We start from the raw sequence: 23,357 nt of genomic DNA, 5'->3' as shown, positions 1-23,357 counted from the left end.
TGTCTCTAGAAACTGAAATTCTTTCTCCACAGAACAGGAACAGCAAAAGTAAAAGCTCGTGCAAGCTTTCTTGTGCTCGGTAAGTGTTGAGACCTGCTGACGTTTCTGGCCATCTGTTAATCATTGTACAAAAGCTAAGCTCTCAATGTAGACAGCTGCCCATGAGGAAGTCTACTGGACACCCTCCACTTGTTTTGCTGAAATCATCAGAGTAGTCAGTAGATGGTGACTTATTAAATACCCACAGAGATGAAGTTTAGGCTTACTGAATAATTGCAGCCCAGGGATTATGGATGAATTCTGAAGGGATGCGTTTCTAATGACATACATGTTTCCTGCTAATCAAGCAATAAAAAAATGCAGAAATGAAGGTGTATCTCTGAATAGATGATAGTAAGCTGGCCAGCTCTTGGGTTTTCAAAAGGTGTCTGAAACTTAGAGTTTCAACCAAGGTGGCAATAGAAGGATGAGTGATAGGAAGCCTGATAGTCTGTAACATACAGCACTCAATAGGTAAATGTTTCCTGGTTTTAAAGGAGTATGTGATGCACCTAGATGAAACTCATTAGGACAGGATTGCTGAGTTTTAGGCTAGTTCTCCTAAATTTGACGCCTGAGAGAGTTGCTGGACTGTTCTAGTTTCATACATTTTGCATAAGCATACAGAATCTTTTCTGTGTAGCTAAACAGTACAAATAAGCGCTTTTAGGATATTCTACTGGTTGTTTGTCAACACTAATTTCTTCAGGTAAATTTTTGTTTTGCTAACGTTAACAATGGAGACAAAGCTGTTTAAAAAGATGAAAACAAATTGAAACGTGGGACCTGGAGATGGGGAAAGGAGAAACATAGTATTCAGTATTGACCAGTTACAGTCGCATCAGAGACTTTTATTCAAATCTCTGATCAGTTTGTTCTGCCAGATTGCTCGCTTATCTTCAGCAGCAGCAGTGCTAATACAGGATATGTGCAAAGATGTCTGTAGTGATGGAGGTATGAAGGAAAAATTTTTCAGCAAGCTGTACAGATAAAGATAAAAAAAGTGCCTAGCAGTTCTGAAGAAACAATTTCAGGTGTGGTTGAAATGGCACTATCGTTTGATAAACAGTACTGTAGTTACTGTCAGGTGGTTACATGAAAACAAGTATTTGAGCTAGTTTCATATTACTGAATAAAAGAATTAGCCAGTTAATTTTACTAATTGTGTATGCAATATGCACTGTGTTGCTCTGCTTTCACTAAAATTGAACTACTTTGTTCGCTGTGTATGCCTGAGGCTTTTTTTTGCCTTTGTGTGCCTTTCTGTTTCCACTGTGTTCACATGAAGGCTTCATATCTCAGCTTTTTATCAATATTCAAGTTTGTCATGATTCACTCATCTTGTTTTAAAGTATTACCACCGCATTTGAGATGTGGCTTACACGTGTGATGTATGATGTTTGTTTCTGTACAACTTAAAGTATGTTAAATTGAGAATGGTTTCTCATTTGGTAATGCCGGTGCAGGAGATCTTCAATAAGTGGGAATTTGCCTGGACTTCTACTGCTGATGTTATGGGGGATCAGGCTTACACCCATAGTGGACAACCTTTGCCTCAAAAGTTTAAATTCACAAGTGCATTCTGGTAGCTTTAGGAAGGGGAAGTGAAAGTTAGATAAACTAGTATCAAGCTGTGCCAAAAAAAAAAAAAATCTGAAGGTTATAAATACTTACAGTATGGGAAATGTTTTGCATGGTAAGATTGTTACATAAATCTTGAAGACAGTATTAAACAAGTATTGGCAATATCCATGCATACTGTTGTTTTATAATATAACTCAATTTGTAGTTTGTTAATGGAATAATGTTTGTCTTTTCTTGTGCTTTTCAGTAGTTATTCAAACAGACTGGTTATATGATAGAGGTAGAATATACATCAGGGAAATTAGAAATTTGCATGTAAGCAAACTTGCAGTAGCAACAGATTCTTTGGATAGCATATTTCTTAATCAAAATATCAAATTAAAAGAGGATTTGGGTTTCTGAGCATAGTTCTTAGTTTTATTAAAAGGTGTAAAATTTCAAGAGCGTGCTTGCATGCACTTACTAAACAAATCCATGAAGAAGTGCAGATATCCCATCTCTGGCTCAAAATCCCTAAGCTTTAAACAGCTGGATTCCTGGAGAGTCTTCTAGGGAAGTACCACCTGGATATTTATTATGTTCTTGTATTTATTCTTTTGCCATCTGCTGCTGGTTACTACTTAATACAAGGCAAAATGGACTTCTGGTTTGAGCTGACCCAGTGTTCCAGAGTATCCTCCCTTTACTCTTATATATGTTTTGCCTATTTGGAGGGATATGAAGGCTGAATTAGCTGCTAAAATTTTCCTCTCTCTCTCCTGCTGTAGCTACCTAAGTTGATCTGTGATGATGCTCTGAAATACCAGGTAATGGGGAAAGGTAACTGTCTGGTTTCCAGCAGTTACAAACCTGGCTTTGCAAATCCCATCAATATAATCTTGGAGAATATCTTGATACATCTTCGGTGAAAGTAATTACTTAAATATCACAGGCATTATACTTTAAATCTCATTAGTGTTCTCAGTTGTTCACGTCTGTGTAGCTCTGTCCTACATAAATAAGTTTAAAAAATTATCTTGGCTAGTTAATTATTGTCTCAACATCTTTTTTCCTTGTGTATGGCAACTTTGACTTGGGTTGCCTAGAATTACTTCTAAGTACTGGTAGAATAGACTCACCATCTGTTTCCTAATTACATAACAAATTTACCTTCATAATGAAAATCTAAATTTCTTATCTATTTTATAAAATAAAAATACTAAAGCTTGGAGAAGAGCCTCTAGTAATTCCAATACTATGTTCTTTATTTGTAGCATGTCGGAAAAATAGACTGCGTTTTTTTCCCCCCCTGGAAAAGGAAAGGTTCTGTTTTAATTCATCAGTGTATGGGATTAATTTGTGATGGGATTTCTATTTCTGGTTATATATATGATGATTTCTCCTAGGTTAAGTTTACTCTTTTTTTTTTCTTTGCTTATGCACTATTATTTCATATGCCTTAATAAAGCTATACTATTCCTTATGTGAGATGGTGGTATCTGATGCAGAGACTTCAGCCATATTCTAAATGCCATCGTCATGGCTGTAATGGTATCATCTAATGGCAACTACAGGCTGTATGCCAAGTAAAATAAGTAAGAATGATCTAATTGTTACATGACACAATAAGACATATGAAGAACTTGGTAGTACTTTAACAAGTCTCTTAATGTTAAGCTCTTCTTACTTAGTAAAAAGCTCAGTTAGCAGGTCTGTTTCTGTTGGAGATGATCATGCTTATGTTCATGTATGTCATATTTAAAATTGTAAGAGAAGAAAAAATGATGGGATACCATACGTTAACCTTCCCTTTTCCAATTGAACCGGTTCTTAACCAAACTTATACGAGTAGGTTCGTTACTGGTGGTGCTGCTTTCTGTCTGTTAACTGCTTTGTTTTTCAAGGGGCACTGGAATATACACAGATAGTTCTTCTTGGTATGGAATTCTGTCCGCTAGATGTATGTTCATCTATAGAACCGTGCCTTAGCCTGAGGATTAGCTTAGCTGTTTGCAAGCTTCCATGTTACTAATCATTACCTCTGCTTTGCAGAACACCTTCAAGTTCTGTAGGTTTACAAGTCTGTAGAACTCCTGGATGTTTTTACCTTTTTATAATCAATATTCTTCTTTTCGGAGAATATTCTGCTTGCTTGGATTTCTTTCACTGAATAATTAAATTCTACAGTTTGATTACTGTATTTACTACATTTGATTTTTGCAGGCTATAGAGTTTCCCCCTCTATATTGTATGATTTAATCTTTTTTTGAAAGGGATTTACTAAATTGCAGGTAGAAGAGCTGTTGTTTTTTTTAACTTTTTCCAAAACTTTCTGGTGCTGCATTAGTAAGTCATTGTCACAGAAGCAAAATCAGCTCAGGAAGGTATGACCCTCAGAATACCACCTAACTGACCAGCCAAGAAATCTAAAAGAAATGTCTAAGGAACAAGTTGGGAATGAATGTTGGTCAGTGTGTTACACCGGTAACTGGGTTATCAAACTGGTCATCACTTCATCAGTTGTCTTTTTTTGTTTGTTGGTGTTTTTTTTTTTGTCCTTTATGCTTTTCAGTTGATTCATTAGATCCTTGATCTTTTTTTTTTTAAAAAAAAAAAGTTTGAAATTCTGTTTTGTCTTCAACAGTGCCCTTAAAGATAGTCGTTTCCCCCCAATGACGAGGGATGAGCTGCCACGGCTTTTCTGCTCAGTGTCTCTACTCACTAACTTTGAAGATGTATGTGACTACATGGACTGGGAGGTAAGGATTTCAGATGTCTTTTAAGAAAATTACTTCGATATTATGAGCATCTATAGCAGAAGTCACGCCATTTAAATTATTTGTATATATTTAATTAGTCACTGTTTAGCACGCTATATGGATTGTTTTCTGTAGATATTTAAGAGACTATTTTGCTAGAACTACCATAACCTTAAAGGTCTGAGCTGTGAAAGTGGAGTAAAGTTGATTTCTTGCCCATTTAAGCACTAAAAATAAGAGTGCCCTGTGCGGTTGTAGTTATGTCTTAAGATTCCATCATGCAAGGTATTGTCTGGAGTGATGGGGTCCTGAGATTTCTTTTGCAGCATAGCTAACTACAGTAACGAAACATGGCAGATTGTTCTATTGATTCTGGAAACAGGATGTTCCAGTATGAAAGTTGATAGTCTGATGTATGCCTCTGGAAATGGACACGGCAAAAATTGCAATCCCAAAACAAGCAGCCTTACTTAGCTTGTAGGAGCAAGCCATTTATCTTTTCCAGAACATTCTTCGCTTTCAGAGCAAGTGGCCTGCACAGAGTCCACAGAGCCCTTAAACAGTGAGGCCAAGTAAATGATTGCTCTTATTTTCCTTTGCTACTTCTGCATGGAGCAGAATCTGTTTTACTTGCTTGATTCTAGGAAACCTGCATGCGTTCTCTTGGAACAGCAGCATAGAAGTCACAGATTAAGAAGCAAATACTGCTTTCAGAGTTATTTCTGGGAAGGTGTACTGGAAGAAGTGTTATTCTGTTACTCTTACGTTCTTTCCCAAATTATTTGGTATTGGATGCATGCGAGAAAGTAAGTTACTCGACTTACGATGAACTTCTTATCTCGGCGAGGATGACTGTTGCTTTGCATTTCTAGTCTATATTTGAATGGATAGAAAAATTTTTGAAGTTGTCATATATGCTGGTGGACATGTTACAATGCCAGACATACCTCAAGAGTACTTCCCTGTAATAAGGACTTAACCCTACTAAACATTTAGGAATTCTTAATAGAAAAAGAGGTTTTCTATCGCACACACACGTAACAAATATATATTGAAGGGAAATTTCATTCCTTGTTAAAATGGTAAGAGGCTCTACTGTATCAGAATGGTGGTCTCTGGCTGTAACCTCAGCAGTATGAATTAATTTTACAGTAGTTAAAAATCTAATAAAAATGCATTATCTGTTCAACTTGTAATGACAAAGGCTTCTTACCTTCTGATACATAATTCTTCATGAAATGAGTGTAAGTCTGCTTTGGTGTTTATCAGCATTTTTCCTATAAGCAGAATTATTAATTTTTTATGTAATGTCAGACAAAAATGTCTTAGCTGAAACTGTGCATTGTAAACAATAAGAGACTTTTTTTCAGGGAACTCATTTGTCTTGCTTCTGAGCCCTTTAAGTACCTTTAGTCTTTAAATACTGTTTTCAAGCATTTAAAACTGTAGTGACTTTTAATACTAAATCTTTTCTGCTTTACTAGGTTGACTTCTAGTAGTAACCATAGTGATGTTTTTGATTTTATTTCATTTCTAATAACTTATTAAAAAACAGACTGTGAATATACTCAGAAAATATCTCATTAAAAGTGTGAAGTGCAAGATAGTATTTAGCTATTTCTATGGGGTAGTCTACCATTAATATTAGATGATATTTTATTGCCTCAATAATAATCTCATATGACCAATTTTTTCATTTTTAAAGAGAAACAGAAACCAATGTCTGAGTACAAAAAGTGATTGTTTCATACATAGTTATCGGTGATCCCCAAACTTTCCATGCAAAACAGGTGGGGGCGTAAATATGAGAAAGATAACATTTTTAATTGTTAGTCTTTAAAACAATGATTCATCCCTGTACATGCCCCTGTCAGTGAGATAGCTTATGTCATCTATGTTTCTTTTAAGGGAGCTGCAGTTATGCAATGTTAAATAGTAAAAAGATATTTCAGGATGTCTAAAATATGACCTATAGAGGGCTTCTGCATCTTCTGTTTAGTATAATGCTAATTTCCAGATCATCCCAAGAATCAACCTGGTTAGAAGATCTTAAATCTGTAGGTGTGCTACCGATTGATGATCTTGCGGGAGCTAATTCAGCAATTTGCTGATGGAGGTCACAATATTTCAAAATTGCAGATTCAGACAACTCACTGGTTTGGCAGCTTAGAGACAGGATCGTTTGACCCAGGAGTGTCTCCTGTATCCTGAAGCAGAGTGATAGATCTTTTCTCCGATCAATGAATTATATTCCCAAACTGAACAAATGAGTATTACAGTTGTAAGAAGCAACGAGAGATCCTTTTGCAGCAGAAACTTCAGCCAAATAAACAGGAGATGTAAGTTGAGTGCTATTAGCTCCATATGACTTTTCAAATTGCTGCCATTTTCACCTTTTATAAAGGTTTGTACCTTCTCCTAGTTATTTTTAAAGGACCACTTCAATGCAGTGGTTCATGAAGACGCTTCCTAAAATATAATTCAGGATTCTTACTTGCATGTGACTGTATATGAACTGCACTGTGCATTAGCAGTTGAACAGGTGTGGGGCTTTGAAATGAATGCTGGGAGTGGATGAACTGTTTCCTTATTTCTGCTGGACAGAACTCATGAAATATTGCTGCGGTCCAGTAGCTGCTGGGGTGGAGTTTCACAGCCTTTCTCAGCCCTACTTGAGGGCATGGCTAGAAGATAAATTGCAATATTATTGTATATATTGTATATATTCTATGAATGCTTGTTTTATAGAAATATAGAAAAGCACAGTGCCTCTATTCATCTTCTCTCTTTCATCTTATAGCAAGTGAACACTTCCTAAGAATATTTTGTGTTCATTTTATTAAGAATCTGTGGGGTTTTCTTGCTACAAGGTAAACTCTGTCTTGCTAATTCAGACCCTCCTCCACTTTTCCTACTAAAATGTCATAAAACATTAAGACGTATGTCATTACAATAAGAATCTTTTTGGAAAATGTTATTTTAATTCCAGCAGGGTAATAAATAACCAGAATTTATCAGCTGCTGTTCCTTAAAATACCTTGAAAGAGATCTTTGTCCTGAAGTTGCTGTTCTTCAGTAAAGCAAAGTAAAATCTACAGAATTGTGTGTGCTTGCTGTGTTGATACAAAAGGCCCTTAGTCTGTATATGATGGTTTAAATATTAGTTTAAATAGTTTTAGGTGGCTTTTCATTGTTGACAAAGTTAGTGTATTTAAGAGTTGTGGGACTTCTTCCTGTTAGTGCTTCCTCTTCCTTGAAGTGCAGCAGCACCAGCAACTTTTGGAGCTTATATTTGTTAGAACAGAGAAGAAAGAGTCTTGATCTCAATGTTTTATTTTCTTTGGACAATATTCAGTGATTCCATGTATGTAAAAAAAAGAATACATGTCATGAATTGGAGAGCATTTCTCTTTAGTAGCCTTTTGCCTCCATTATTAAATCAGAATGTAATATTTAAGCCCTAATAAAGATGATCAGAAATAAACCAGCACATTTGGTACAGATAGAAGGCTAAAAAGCTGAAGAATTCCACTAATAAAAAGTAGGGTCAACTTCTAGTAAGTAGAAATAGTCTCTTAATCTGAAACGTTCTGTTTCCAGACACATTCATTTAGAGCAAGTTCCAGTAAGTAAATGGGAAAGATATTACATTATATGGTATCGTAAGGAATACTCTGTAAGCTATAGGCTAATTTATTTGTCTGAAAATGTTTCTAGCTTGCCACTGTTCAAGGATTGAGCTGATAAACCGCAAGTCAGTAAAAAGCCACACACCAAAACAGCCTGGTTTGGTTCATCGGTTACATGAATGCTCGTACTGGTAGAACCGAGAGGCAAGGCACGTTACCTGGCATGCAGGCAGAAAGGACTGCACATCAAGCCACGTTTCTAGTCTCAAGTGAAGAACAGCAAATATTGAGTGAACTTAAGAAACAGAAAGACACTTGCTTCCACCACCAAGGGTGTATTGCACTACTTCAGCTGGGGTATTCAATGTGGATACTTCATAATAGATTCTTTGTTACCTGCTTTTAATGTATTTCTGAAAAAATGTTTACAACTCATCTTAAACTAACTGGTGTTAATGTATGCAAATCTATAGATTTCAGTGCAGTCGATAAAACTGAACAGAGCAATAATTTGATAATTTACTTCACAGTGGACTAGACAGTTAAATTTCAGCAAGGCTTGGTGTTTTAGATGCTTATCCCAGTTCCTCACTGGCAGTCTTAACAAGAATAACGTTATTTCTTCCTCTCAGTATGGAATCAGAACGAGAGGAGCGGGTTTGTAAACTGTATTTGGAACTCAGTCAGAACCAGGCAGTTGAACAGAAGAGTTGCCTGAACATCGGTTTTGGGGTAGATTCTGGAACAATTTTTTGTTAACCCAACTGAAATAGATATGGATAGATACACAGATATGGATATAGATAGATATTATGGGCAATAATCTAGCAAGTGACAGAAGCCTTCAGCAAAACAATAAATATTGTGTGCATCTCTTTTGCCCCATCCTGAGATGGGTAAATGAATATGAATATGTATAAAATACAAAACTAAGTCTGAAGTTCTGTTGCGGTCACTTCTAATTTCATATAATCCTTAGATTTAGGGAAAGGTCTGTGTTCTTGAATTAATGTAGTCTCTGGACTTAGTGTTAAGTAGTCTCTGTCTACTTGTACACGAGGCCAAAAAGCTTATATCCAAAAGTATTGGATACATATTGTACAGTATTTCATGCTATAAAAAACCCTATAGAAATATTTCTGTTGGAGGAGACTGGTTGCTGCATTTTAAGTCTATCCTCGTCTGACTTTGGTTTCCCAATAGCAAAGTAGTCTAAATAGATTCCTATTCATTTTTCACTGAAAATGTATATTCTTTTACAATTGTATGGTCTTTTTGCAGCTCAGAAGGATACCTGTATGTAGTCATACGTAGAGATATAACTTAAGATAGAACTTAAACTCCATCTGCTGAAGAAGATTGTTTGACTTGTTTTTCTGGATGGCACAGATGTTATTTCAGGAAAATTTGCCTGTAGTAAATCAGAAATCTTAGTTTGCGAAGAAAGCCACAGGCTTTGTTTAAGTTCTGTGCTGAGCCTGGTAGGCAAATTACAGTCCAGATAATGTCTTCCAAACGTGTAACTACCACTTACCTCCCATCTTAGGAGGGAATATTTGGGGAAATTTCACAGAAGTTTTCATCAGTGCTGGTCTCTTGAGGAAGTCAAAACAAATTGCTGTAGTTGAGCCCATGCCTATCTTAGTGTGGATCATTCTTAGTATGCTCGTGTGTGGTTTCCGTTTTTTTAACTTAGGCCTGTTTTTGTTTAACTGGAGCTAAACAATGGAAAGCCATTTATACTGGACTAAAAGTACTGCTTAATTAGCTGTGCAATTGGAATTCATGCTTCACAGAACGCTGTGAAATTTTCCCAGCCAGAGAAATTGTGGGCACAGTTGTGTTGCCTTATTCATTTTGCTTTTTTCCTCCATGGATATGGGCCTAAAAATCTATTAAATTGGTTAATGGGAAACATCTAGTATAATGCAATTACCTACTGCTTGAATGTAGCATCGTACTTAATACATCATTAGTGATTCTGGTTAATATCTCATGAATACTACAGGATCACTGTTATGCAAAAAATGTATAGAATTTGGAATCTAATACTATGCAGGGTTTGAAGGCGTGCAAAAACAAGCCATTTGGGTTTAGGGCTTACGCAATTGAATGTATACAGTTATGAAATCAGCCAAATGCATAGGTAGTTAATGTGATGTTGCTGTTATAAGACTAGCATTCATTTTTCCAAGTAAATCCAATTTTCCACCAGTTACTTATAGTAGTAGTTGTTTCACTGCCACATAATCGACTTTATCAACAAAGTTTATACAGAAAACTTGGTGATTTGTGCTTCAATTGATAGTTCCCATTTAAGAACAATCAGATCCTCCTTTTTCCCCATGTATAGTAATAAAAGCAGTTAGTTTGTGTTGATGGAAGGGGTTTTGAGCCACCACCATGAGCCACCACCAATTTGATAGCCTTACTGATGAATCTTTCTTACACATCTTCTTTTGCTCAGGGGAGGGAGTAAAATCGCTAATGTATTGTTCTGATAGTTCACAAATCAAAATGTCAGCATTCTCCTAGGATGTTGCCTTAAAAAAGACTGAGTGACATTTCTAAGAAATGCCTAGTAGAAGCAGATCGGAAATTTGTATAAGCTTAATAGCCTGAAAATGATCCCATGTAAAGGCCACATGAAATAACTTCTAGAAGTTGTAAGTAGACACTGTTCTTGTGTTTTGTTTTTGTTTTTTGTTTGGGGGGTGGGGAGGGAGTACTTTTGTTTAAGGTTTAAAAGTAAGTAAGCATATATTAGCTAACCTTTTTAACTACATGTCATACCTTTGTAACTGCTGTTGGATCCTTCCCATCTGCTGCTTATTGCCTGCTTTTGAAAGTTAGCTACACCAATCCACACAGTAACAACCTTACACAATAGAACAACCCAATCTTTATCTAATCACACTTTGTAGTTTACAGACAGAGATGAAATTTCAGAAGATCTTGAACTTTAGAGGACTGACCTGATACTTTCCAGGAAGCTGGAGGCAAGCTATGTTTTAGGGCAATCTCAAATAATGTTCCTTTAATTTCATACCTACTTTTTTCTGTTCTAATAAAAAGCCTTTTAAAATTGATATGAGCAAACGTACAAAGGAATATTGTTAGAATGAGATATTTAGGTCTTAATTTCTGATCTTAATTTGGAGCGTTCTTAGAGCTGCAAAAACTTACTCTGTTCTTATCCTAGGGATAAACTAGGTAGATTTCAGCTTTAACACTGATGCTTTTTACTTTCAGATTCTTTGGGTTTATAATCACATCATCTGACCATATAGAGTATATATCTTTCTAGTGGTTATATATGCACGTTATGAATGTTAGGTAATGAAATATGTTGAAATTTGCAGTGAATTAAATATGTTAGTTTCTAATTAATTTTTCCTACTTGAGGAATACTGGGTTCACACAGAAAACTTACTGAGGCCTGGCCAGGAGAGAGACTTTTCCCATCATTGTCCCATGTTTATACGATATATAAAGATTACAAAGTTTAAAAAATTAAGTCTCAATAAAAGCAAATATGTTAATTAAACAAGTGGTTATTAAGAGCTTTGGAAATATTCCTTAGTTGTTTTTTTTCATTGTCATGCATTTACAGTAAAGAAGGTTGTCACTGGAAAAACTATTACAGCATTTTTTACTAATTTTGTGTTGAAAAACAAGCACCATGCCAAATAACACGTGATACTCTTTTAAACATAAACTCTCCATTTCCTCATGCAAAGTTGGGAACTTTGGATTTAATTAGAAATAACATCTTAGTTATGTGGGCATGAAAATTAAAATACCAGTTTACTAGTGTTTTGAGTTTACATGCAGAACTCCAAAGCAACTTATTTGTTATTGTACCTTGAAAACTGGGGTTCTTAATGCACTGGAAAAAGTACCTAGCCTTTTTTTTTTTTTTGTCAGCTTGTATATAAAATACTTTTAACACCTTGAGATTAAGTATTTTGGTTCCTACACTGGCATTTTGTCATATTAGAGTACTTAGTAGCATGGAAATGGGAGTTTGAAGCTGAATGCTCTGGAATACCTCCTTTTCCTCTCCAAAGTTAAGCAGAAACTTTGAGAGCTTCAGGTTCAAGTTGGTAGCGACAAATATTTCACTGTTCAGTTGTTACTTCAAACAAAATGAAGGCTCTTTATTGAAGCACCGCTAGACTTGCCAGCTGTCTGATTGCCTGCAGATTATATCTTGCGGTCTCAAGTGTCTCGAGCCAGGTGTTTTTATAAGCGACAACATTGCCAACAGTGTCAGAGGGAGACAGTAAACCCAGTTACAGAACTGCCTTACTTAGCATCTCAGCTGGCTTACCTTCAGACCAGAAATGAAGCTCCATGGTGGAGCTGAGGAGCATATTTGTGCTGCTACTGACTTACAAGGCTGTCAGGTGAACACACCTTTCAGAGAGATTAGATTTTGCTTCAGTACCACCTTTTGAAATTCTCTGCAAAATGCTATTAACCATTGAAAGGTTCACATTTTGGCCTTTATTGTGTTAGAAATCTCTTGTATTTTTTTTTTAATGTACTAATAAAACTGCCAATTTCTTGCAGGTGGGTGTACATGGCATTAGAATAGAATTCATCAATGAAAAAGGATCAAAACGCACCGCCACCTACTTACCGGAGGTTGCAAAGGAGCAAGGTCATTGTTGCACTTTATTTCATATGATCTGGTGAAGAATTTAAACATACATATAAATCTAAAATGCAATATTTGACCTTGCACTGATGTCAGATGATGGAGCAATATTTAATTGTAAGAAAAGACTCTTATATAAAATGCCAATTACATGTCTGTATCAATCCCCTTATAGGGATTCAGTAAACTGTAGCTGTTTTTTAAGCAAGCCATAACCACTGTGAAGCTATAGGAAAACAAAATATGGAGAGGAACCACAGTGCTGTCAACGAACTTTACAGTTGTCAAAAGTTACAAATTTTCATATAATTGTTATGCTGCAATATTAGATATGCACAAACTCTGTTAAGTTACAGGATGTCTGGTCAATGATCTTAACAGCTGATTTATTCCCAGAGGTGAAGTTTTTTTCAGTTAGGTACTTTCTTGTAGTATTTAATTCGTTTTATAAACAGCAACTTCTGGTATTTTGGATGGATGGATGGAAGGGAATTACTTTCATACTGAAAGTCCAAAATAATGTGTCCCTTTTAATAGAGGGATAGACTAAAGTTTGTGAATTAATATATATGTATATATACTGTAGATTTTGTTGAATAGCAGTCTGTTGGTCTAAGCAACTAACTCTGACTACCACTAACATTATTCTCTTTCAGGCTTGACAGTGTGTCTCAGTGTTTAAATTCTGCATTGCCACTTTTTTGTTTTTCCTTTTTACATTTGATTTGATGAGCGAAGGAATAGGATGAATTCTTAATTAACAATCATCGTTAATAGATAATTCTGTTTCCAAATGGTCACTTAAAAGTTCAGATGCTTTCCAAGGCAATTCTTTTCCTTTTGTAATCTAAGATTGGCCAGTTCAAGAAGTGTTTTGTGTTTTTTTTAAGACCTTTGGTGATCACCTACACAAGTTTGTTTTATTTTAAATTCAGGAATTAGGAGGGGGTGTTTACATTTCTAAATACTTACAGTAGACCATGAACTTCCCTTTTTTGTTGTTGTTTTAAATATTCAGTGTGACTAATCTTTTGGAAATAACACGTCTTAACAGCTATCTTGGAAATATTAAGCTTTTAAAAATCGATTTACAGGAGTTTTGAATAATATGAAGGCTTTTTGAGAACAATAATGAATCTGGATTTTTATTCCATCATTGTTTTTTAATTAACCAGCCACCTATATAGTAGTTCTGAAATTACAAATATCACTAAGCTTTACAGCGACATTTGTGGAGAAGAATAATGTCTTTCCACTTGTTCAGCTAATAAATCTTTTGAATTTTATAGAAATTTAGTTTTTCCATACCATCGTAGCCATCTATGATGTATAAACTGATTGTGATTAATGATCATGCCGGAATGTTTCAGAAAAGTATAATTTTGTCTGTTAACTCAAGTCTAGGACACAGTGGGTCTGCTTTTAAAATATTTCAACGATGAGATAAAAACGCGTTGTTTGTAAAGCAAGCCTTATGCCAAAAGAAATCCTATGCAGCATATTTCCTTCAACTGTTTTCTTAGGCAGGGAAGAATTTTCTATGTTTTGTATACAACTTCAGAAGAGCACTTGTATTATCAGTAACACTACATACTGTACTGTATTTTTTGCATCATCTATTCTTACTGCTGTAATTCTTACTAATTTTTACTGCTGTAAAATTCAACAGGATGGGACCACATTCAAACGATAGATTCCTTATTGAGGAAAGGAGGCTACAAAGCTCCAATTACTAACGAATTCAGGAAAACCATAAAGCTAACCAGGTATGCATCATGGAATACGACAGATAAGTCCTGTTTTGGTATTGCTGTGATGTGTTCATTCCTGATATGTGGTCATTTCAGATGTTAATAGTAAGTTTTCCCTTATTTATTAACAATTTCTTTTCACAATAGCAGCACGGAATCTAGAGATATTTGTGCCTTGCATTAAATGTAACAGGGATTACTGGCATTAAGCAAGAAAGAAAAGACAGTTGTTAAATAGTATGTTACGTATTTATCAGGGCATCTGTGTATTTTGATTCATAACTCTGAAAAATCTTTGCAGTGTATTAGCTCTGTTTTTACAGTTTGTTCGTTAGCTGTAATGGATCTCAAGGGGCTTTTATTAACGAGGATTACTTGCCATTGTCAATTTGTATTGGAGCACTTGGAACACTGAGTCTGTTGCTGTGAAGGTGTGGAGGCCCTGTTCAATTCTTAAAGCAAGCACTGGCTCCTGTGGAGTATAGGCTTCTTCCTTATCTCAACAGGCTAGGTGTCCAAGCTAGCTAGCTGATAATGGCGGTCAGTGTACTAGTTTGACTGCATCAGGGTATCGTCAGGAGTAAAGCTATGAATCTAATACTTTATTTCATACTCTGTCACTCCTAAACATTAGTGTACTTGTTGTAATGCTCATTTAATAAAATGTGTTCAGAAGGGCTTGGTAGCATGTCCAAACCAAAATACTTTAGAATTAGTAGTAGATATTCTGCCCATAAAATTGCAGTTACGTGGTGGAAGAGTAAATGTTGATAGAAGGCCTCTAAAACATCTTATTTTTATAACTGTGCAGTATAAAATAACTGCTGAGCTCTAGCTATTTATTCCATGCTTGGAGAAAAAAGATCTTTACAAATCTCTTGTTATAACGAGGTATTGACTGTTAACCCTTTATGTTCCTTTTTTTTTCTTTGGGGATAATGAACATACTATTAATACAGATAATAAATTTGCTAGTTGGAATCCTTTGTCCAAAATTGTTATCCTTTCTACCTTTTATCAATTTTTAGGGATTCATAGGGTTACAGGATTAGTTTTTTAAATGTTGTATATATTACCTTTGTTTCTGTGTACATATTTCTCTGGGAATTCTTTCCTTCTTAGTGCAACTAGACATGAGCTAGACTTGCCTTCCTGGGCAATAATTAAAACACAATCCTTTCATTTCAGACATTTGAAAATACTTGGAATCTCATGATCATTTATGTGCTTGTAGAGGACAAAGAGCTGAGATCTGTGTTTTTTTCAGCTCTCGCATTTGTCATCTCTATCTACAAGGCTTGCTATTACTTAGCTGCAGTGAATGTTTAGCCCAGATAGAAGGCAAAGCATTTCTTAGAAAAATAACGATTTTTTAATTAGAGGAATCCCTCCTTCATTCAGTGGTCTTTTGGATGAAGAAGAAAGACTTTGTGTCCCATTGATTATTCAGAATTCTGCTTTCTTGGAGGAACCTGATTACTGTGGAATTGCTGTTACTAAGGCAAACAAGCTATTCTGAGAGTTAAATTAGGGAGGAAGGACTTACAGAATACAGCTAAATTTCCAAATGCAGAACCCCAATTTCCTTTTCATTTATTTTACCAGTACACCTCATTATCTTCTTTCCAAAAAGAATATGTGGTGATAACTGAGGGCAAGAGTAATTGCTAGAATTCTGAAATGAGATTTTCTGTACACCTCAATAAATGAGGAATATATTCTTCCAAGACACCAAACTTCTATATAGCTCATATTTTCTTCCAGCTCTATGATTTTGTTGGAAGCAATGGTATATGAGAACAAAACAAAGTATGCTGTTTAGTGTATTTAGGTTCACAGCATCCAAAACGGTAGCAAAATCACTGGCCTAATGAGTGGAATAAACAAATTTTAACGTTCAGAGTAAAATTCTTTTTTTTTGCTTGTTTTAACTCTGATTCTATACAGGCTGCCTTTGGCTTATTTTAACCCACTTACAAACAACTTCATTAATTGCCAAGTTTATGGTTTAGTTTCATAGTAGCAGAGGATTTCATTCACAGATGAGCTTACTCATTGGGGGCAGTGAGTGCTGTGTGCCATTCACATCAATTCAAGAGGTGCTGCAGCTAATCTCTTAGCCAGGACCAGTGACCACTTGTTAAATCAGTACATCATTAACCAACACTTTTATCACATAAATATGGGCTATTTGGTGCTCTGAAACATGCACTGAAGCAAAAAGCTGCAAGTGTAAGGTGTTTTGCTCTGGCAAAGGGGCAACAGAAACGAATGTGTTTGCTGCCTCGGTTGCTGCAGTTGATAACTCAACAGTAGTTTAAATTTTTGTGTTGGGTTGTGAGTGCAAGTGGTTGAGGCATGTGTTGTGCTTTTTCAGACCTAAAAGGGGAAAGAACAACCAGAGCAACTCCAGAAGAGAAATGTCATAAACAGGGGAGGTGGCAATATTTTAGACCACTGTAGCTGGATTCACCAACTCTCATCTGTAAGATCTCTTATGCAAGGTCTTTCTAAGTGAAATTTGTGGCAATGTGCAATAGTGTTATTTTTATGTAGATTTCACAGTTTTACAGATAAGTATAAATGTGGCAAGATGTTCCTTGTCAAACAATACTGATGCAAATGTATCTGAAGTATTTTTTGTCAGGGCCTGGATTCTGCTTTCCGCTATATATAGTCCAAAAAGGATATAACTGCATTCAATGTAGCTGGGATTATTTTAAGAGCAGAATTTGGTAGACGATTGATACTGATTTTTTTAAAAACAGCCCCAAAATCTGTAACGCTTGTTTACGGTGTTTATCTCCTAGGCTTTATGTAGAGAGTTGGCTGATGATACGGGACACTCCCAGTAAATCCTCACAAGTTTAAATTCCCTCTATCATGAGTAAAGTAGTAGGCAACATTTTTTAATAGTTCTGTATGTTTGAAATATTTTTCATAAGCGTTTACTTGTCATAAGATTCAAGAATAACCCTGAAAACCACAGTGGTTCTCTCCATGCCCTTGTGCAGCTGAAGTTAGTATTATTCCTAAAATCAGACTACAGAGCTGTTCTCATCATTAAACATACAATTAGTGCCATATTTTTAGTGCTACTCCTAGCTTCCTGGTAAAAGTTCTTGCATTTGCCTCTTTGCTCTTTTCTAGGTACCGTAGTGAGAAGATGACAATGAGCTACACAGAGTACCTTGCCCATCGTCAGCATCATCACTTCCAAAATGGCATTGGGCACCCCCTTCCACCATACAACCATTATTCCTGACACTGAGCCGCATGACCAGTCACTGGACCTCTCTGCAGACCTCTTCCCAGGAGACCCTGCCCCTTCTTGGTCTAGCTATCTCTATTACTGTACCATTTTATGATGATAGTTTCCGTTGCCATTTTGAGGCTTCTCCTTGGTGTGTTAAGCTCATCATGGCAACGGGAGGAAAAACTGCGTTATTACAAAGATCCCATACTTTTTTATTATTGAGTCACTGCAGATTTTTTTGCAGCATATATAGCCCTTGGGTTTTTTATGAAATTTTAAATTTCTACTTCATTAACATTGAATTATATCAATCAAGGCTTTCTGTGACTGTGGATGGAAGGAAGAGTTTAAGGATTACAGTTAGGGATTCTTTGCTCAGAAAAAAGGCATTCATGGCTTTTTCATTAATAGCTCTGACAGGGAATGAAACATATCAGATTCAGGTGTTATATTAGACAATGAATTGCATTTTTATAACCTTCTTAATAATATTTTGTGTACAGTATCTCACCCCTGCGGTAAAGATTTCATGTAGCTACCTATATACGTGATCTTCAGATCCAGCACATACAGCCAGAATTTGAAGGCTGATATCCAAAATGCTTTTTTGGATGTTATGAAGCAATGAAATGTACAATAAGAAGTGAAGTTCATATAGCAGCATTTTCAGAATCAAGTGGTCTAATTGATAGGACATGATGTAATCCAGTAGGATACTAGATACATTTATCTCCTAGTCTGCGCTGGAAACTGAGGGCAGTCCAGCCCTGCCAAGCCTGGTCATAGTAATGCATTTGTGATGAGATGATGCCTTTCTGATGATGTCAAATTAGGAGTCACATTTGTTTTTAAAAGCAGATTGGTGAGTAGCAGATGTCATATTAGGAAGAAAATTGGTTTAGATTTTAGTGCCTTTGACTATGACATTACTATATACTTGCATATACAATTCATAGAAAAAATATAGCAAATGCGCCAGACATTGTAGCAAACTATATTGAGTTCTCCACTGCTCTGGCGTTGGGGTTTCTGGGATTATTTTGTTTTAAAGTGAGGTATTTTTCTTTTTCTTTTCTTCAGCTTATTCTAGAAAAGAAAAATCCCTGTTTTGTTCTTTCTTGTGCTTTTGAACTTGCTGAGTTTTATCAAGTCATGAATAGTTAGGTAAAGTTAACTTGTTTAAAAAAAAATGTTTTGAAAGAGCACAGGACAAGTATGCCATAATTTTTACATGTTCTCATCTGTTACAGGAATAGTACTTGAGAGCTCTAAGTACTGTGTAATAATTCTGATACTTCTCCACGAGGTAAAAAAAGAAAACTGATTAGAACTTTTAACAACTGTAAAAATAGGATTATTAAGAGGTACGTGTGGTATAGTTGCAAGCCCAGTATATGCTAGGAGCTACCTCCTTGCTTACGTGCCTGCAGAACTCCCACTAATACCTGTTGTAGGTCAGCGCATGTTTTATGGGACAACGCATCCCATCTATTATAGAAAAGACCTTCCTAATATGGGTGAGTAAACTACGGTAAGCAGAAATTCCAATTATTTTGAATAATGAATATTTGTAAAATATATATATAATTCAAATAGATGAATTAAGATTGAGTTAATTAAAAAAAAATAAAACTCTGACCAATTATACAAATGTTTCAAAAAACAGATATGGATAAATTATGCTCATCCCTTATGTGAGGTTAGCTCTGCCACTTAATTTATATGGAGGTTCTCATAGAAAGTCTTTTGTATTCCTTCATCCACAGCATCTGATGTCCAAATATTTACATTTTCAGTTGTGATGCCTTAATTTATAAGCAGAAGGCCTGAAATTTCAGGAGCCAAGAGGTGCCAGGCAGACGCTGCAGAAATTAATAGATGTTTATACAGAAGCTATTTTGGATGATACTGTTGTCTTGTTTCTACTTGGGGAGCAGTTTTAAATGGATTTGTCTTCAAGTGGAAATTGTGAACAAGTGGCTACCTGATAAAGTTTTTTGTTTTGTTTTGTTTTTTCCTTGCCCTTATAGGGAAACTGAGCACAAACTGAATCATTCTGCTGCAAAAAAAAAAAAAAGTCATCCAACCCCATCTTTATCTGTCATCTCGTTACAGCATGCTCATGCTTCTGTATGAGCTCATTGTTAGAAGTTTTTTAAAAAGATCTATTATATATAAAAATATATATGTATTGAAAGGTGCTAATCAACCTCAAGCAGGTCACGTGACTGGTCATGCGGATCTAAAATCATATCAGATTTTTTAAAAAATCTTCGATATATGCAGATGTTATACAGAATTTCTTACCAGTGTAATAATGATATACTGATGAATAAACAATCCTGCAGGTTTTTAAGGACAAGGTCAGCAATACTTCCCACCATGGCTTGGGGGGGAAAAGGATAGTTTTGTCTCCTTTTTGTATACAGCATAATGCACAATGCATTTTTGTCTATCTCTTAGTAGCTGTTGCTTAATATAGTTAAAAGGGTGTTATACAAACTGTAAAGGTGTGCTTTTGAAATGAGTTAATGCCAGACCCTTCTGGACCAGAGTTTTGTATCACTAATTAAAAAAACTGTTACAAAGTCTGTGGTCAATCAGATTGTATGGTATTTTGTAGAAGAGATTGGAATAATCAGTTTATCTACAGTGTTTCTAGGGCACCTACCTCCTCAGCATGCAAGTGCTGAAAATGCTATGGATTGTTTCTGTGTAATTGTGGGTTTATTTGTACAAAATGTGCAGTTCACTGTGACATGCACTGGGACAGAATAGGTCTGTTTGCTTAAAGCTAATCAACAATTGCTTTCACAATGTCATTCCCTCATAGTTATGTTTATTATCCTTTTAGATATATTGCTAGATTTAGATACAGATCTTTTTTTTATTGTTATTTTATTTGGGGTACTTTATAAAAAGTTAAGGTACAACCAAGCAGTTAATTTCACTGTTTTTAAGTTGGAATGCTAATTTTTGATAAGCACTAATCCATTTGCGTTATTCCATTAAAAATATTTTATTTTTTAATTCTTTTGCTTAATGTTCCTAAAAACCCTCTTCTATAAACTAAAAAGTTAAAAAAAAAAAAAAAAACTGGACTTGACATGAAACTATTGCTTAGTCGTGCCTCAAGTGGCCTTCCTTCTGTCTAGACTGCCGTAGCACTGACTTCTCACCATCTCAACCCCAAATGCTGGTCACAGCAGGGGGAGGGCACATGAGAGTTCTGACCTCAGATACACTATGAAATCAAGACAGTCAAATCCATTTTTGCACACCCTGGCGTTTGTATATGGACCTCTTTACTTGTCTTCAAATGTGCGGGTTTTTAAAATTGTTGTCTGGAGTAGGTTACATCTCTTGTGTGTGTTAGATCGAACCAAAGAAGCCTCCAGCCATGCCCAAATGCTGCTCCTAAAGCCTGCCTTCCAGTCCTTACAAAATCCCTGCAGGATTAAATGTGTTAACTTTTTTATTTTTGTACAGTTTCTAACTGATTTTTGCTAGTGATGTTAATTGAATTAAGTTTATTTGGGGAGTCTGAGTATCTCCTCCATTTAAATAAACTGGTGACTTTCCTTTTATGTTTAAAAAAAAAAAAAAAGAAAAAAAAAAAAAAAGGAAACCCAAAGTGTGCCTCTCAGATTTAAAGGGTTTCTGGTTACATTTATTCTTAAGACCAGCAATGATTCTTTATATACAAAGATATGTTTTCCTCGTTTTTTATTACTGTTAAATAAAAAATAAAAAATAAAAACCTCTTTCTTTGCTCTGGACCCAGTAATTGCGCTGGTACATAAACGCACTGAGAAAACAAACTTTTGTTTGAAACTTTTGTAACAACTTATGACTGTTTTTGTATATCAAAGTTGATTCTTTTCAAAATATTTGGATCTAGTTTCTAAGTTATTTTAGTGTTTTATATGTTACAAAAAAAAAAAATTTAATTGTTCACCAGCATCTTGAGTTATCTGTAATGCAGTGGTGACACACAATGGGCTTAGGGCTACCTGGAGTAGCTTACAAAGCCTCTCTCTTTTCCTTCCTTTCTTAGTAACTTGATTGATTACAGTTATATCAGATTACCTGAACCCCCTTCCGTTATGACTAGATCCTCCTTCCTTCCACATTTAATTGCTATTAGTGTGAAGAAACTGTTGAAATGGGCATTTTAATATAAGTATGGCTTAAAAAGATAAAATGAGGAAAAAGCAAAAAAAATTATATATATAGAAGGTTATCTGTGGGTCTGTGAGATATGGCTGTGGAAAGATATTGTAGTAGTTTTAACACTATTGTTATTACCTTTTAAATCATTTACCCAATAAAATAAGGAAAAAGAATCACCATTTCTTTTTATGTTTCTCTGCTTAATTGTGCGGCTTTGTCACTTTGTTTTTCTTTTTTTATTTACGCATTCGCAGTTAGTGTTAATTTTAAAGGCTAATGCTGTGTTAGGAATATTTTCCTGTGATTAAGTCTGGCTTTTCATTTTGCCTGCTGTAGGAACCAGTTGGGCAGGTGCAGCTTGCAGTCGTAATTAAGAAGTGAGTTACTGAGTACTCCAAATTAAATCTGCGTTTCAGGTCCAGTTTTGCACTTTTTACATCAAATTTTAAATATGGAATTTCATCCAGTAAATACGGAATTATGTTATTCTCTGAGAGGTGGAATTGGTTTCAAATTCTTTAAACAAAACTTGGTTGCAAAAACAGTTACACTGGTGTAACCAATACATTGCCTGCACTAGTAAAGGAACATGAGTCAACGAATTAATGCAGCAAAATGTGTATTAAAGAGTATCTTGCTATCACCTGAAATAATTTCAGTATTTTCTTCACATTACTCTTACAGGTGTGATTTGAAAGAGTATCTAGGCTAGCTTTGTCATAAGGGATTTCTTTATCTTACATGACATAGGTAGTTAATGTATAGACTGTCACGTTTTATGGAAAAAAAATATAGTGCAGGGTTTGCACTGATTTTTTGCAGGGGTCCTGTGAAATATGAAAGATCAACTAAGAAGTCCTGTTCCATTCCCCACAAAGTAGGGCTACTTTTAAAATTTTGGTTTGGTTGGTTGTTTTGGTTTGGTTGGGTTTTCATTTGTTTGGTGTTTTTTTTTTTTTATATATAGTGGTTATTTTGGTTGGTTGTTTTTAACTTAAGCTGATCCAGTGAAAACAGCATGCCTGAACCCTTGGTTCACCAACAGTCTTAACTGTCAGCACCAGTTTTCAGTGCCCCTGGAGTACCTCTGACAGGGTAGCAGAGCTTTCTGGGGTGTGTGTCAGTGGTTGAGGAAAGCTTGGCAGATGTCGACGTTGGTGTAGATACCCATAATATCAAGGGGATGTTTTATTTAATAAGGTCAAGGAGTGTGTTCCTGTGAAGCAACAGACCAACACTCCAGCTGATGGCAAAACGCAGGATGACCAGATGACAGGCATGTAAAAATGACATGGAAAACTGTTCCCTGAGCCACGTGCCTAGTGTACTGAGACACATTTTACATTTTTATAGTGGTTTTAGTATTTTACAGACTTTGTATCATTAAATTGACCTGAAACTCACAGTTCATTGAGATGTCCAGCTAGTTAACTTTCCTACCAAAAGTTTCCTTCAGCCAGCTATGTAGCTAACACAGTACAAAAAAAAACAAATTAGCAAAATAGTGCTGAGTATTAGGGATGT

At 35.6% G+C, this 23,357-nt stretch overlaps 2 protein-coding genes across 3 annotated transcripts in view; one reads left to right on the top strand and one right to left on the bottom strand.

Annotated features, from left to right (window-relative positions):
- The window catches only part of AMMECR1 (AMMECR nuclear protein 1), an 81,498-nt gene extending 59,527 nt beyond the window's left edge, over positions 1-21,971 (top strand). For both annotated transcript variants that reach the window (XM_035541417.2, XM_035541416.2), the window contains 4 exons: positions 4,247-4,361; positions 12,566-12,656; positions 14,323-14,419; positions 17,555-21,971. In XM_035541417.2, coding sequence (XP_035397310.1) covers positions 4,247-4,361; positions 12,566-12,656; positions 14,323-14,419; positions 17,555-17,669 — 418 coding nt within the window. In that variant the 3' untranslated portion in view covers positions 17,670-21,971. The remainder of the gene's footprint in view (positions 1-4,246; positions 4,362-12,565; positions 12,657-14,322; positions 14,420-17,554) is intronic.
- TMEM164 (transmembrane protein 164) overlaps positions 1-23,357 on the bottom strand; it is a 112,118-nt gene that overhangs the window by 40,070 nt on the left and 48,691 nt on the right. The window lies entirely within an intron of this gene.

Source organism: Cygnus atratus, chromosome 13, assembly GCF_013377495.2.
Source record: "Cygnus atratus isolate AKBS03 ecotype Queensland, Australia chromosome 13, CAtr_DNAZoo_HiC_assembly, whole genome shotgun sequence".
Lineage (NCBI taxonomy): Eukaryota > Metazoa > Chordata > Aves > Anseriformes > Anatidae > Cygnus > Cygnus atratus.
Note: the sequence above shows the minus strand (reverse complement) of the source record. Positions and strands in the feature narration are given on the sequence as shown.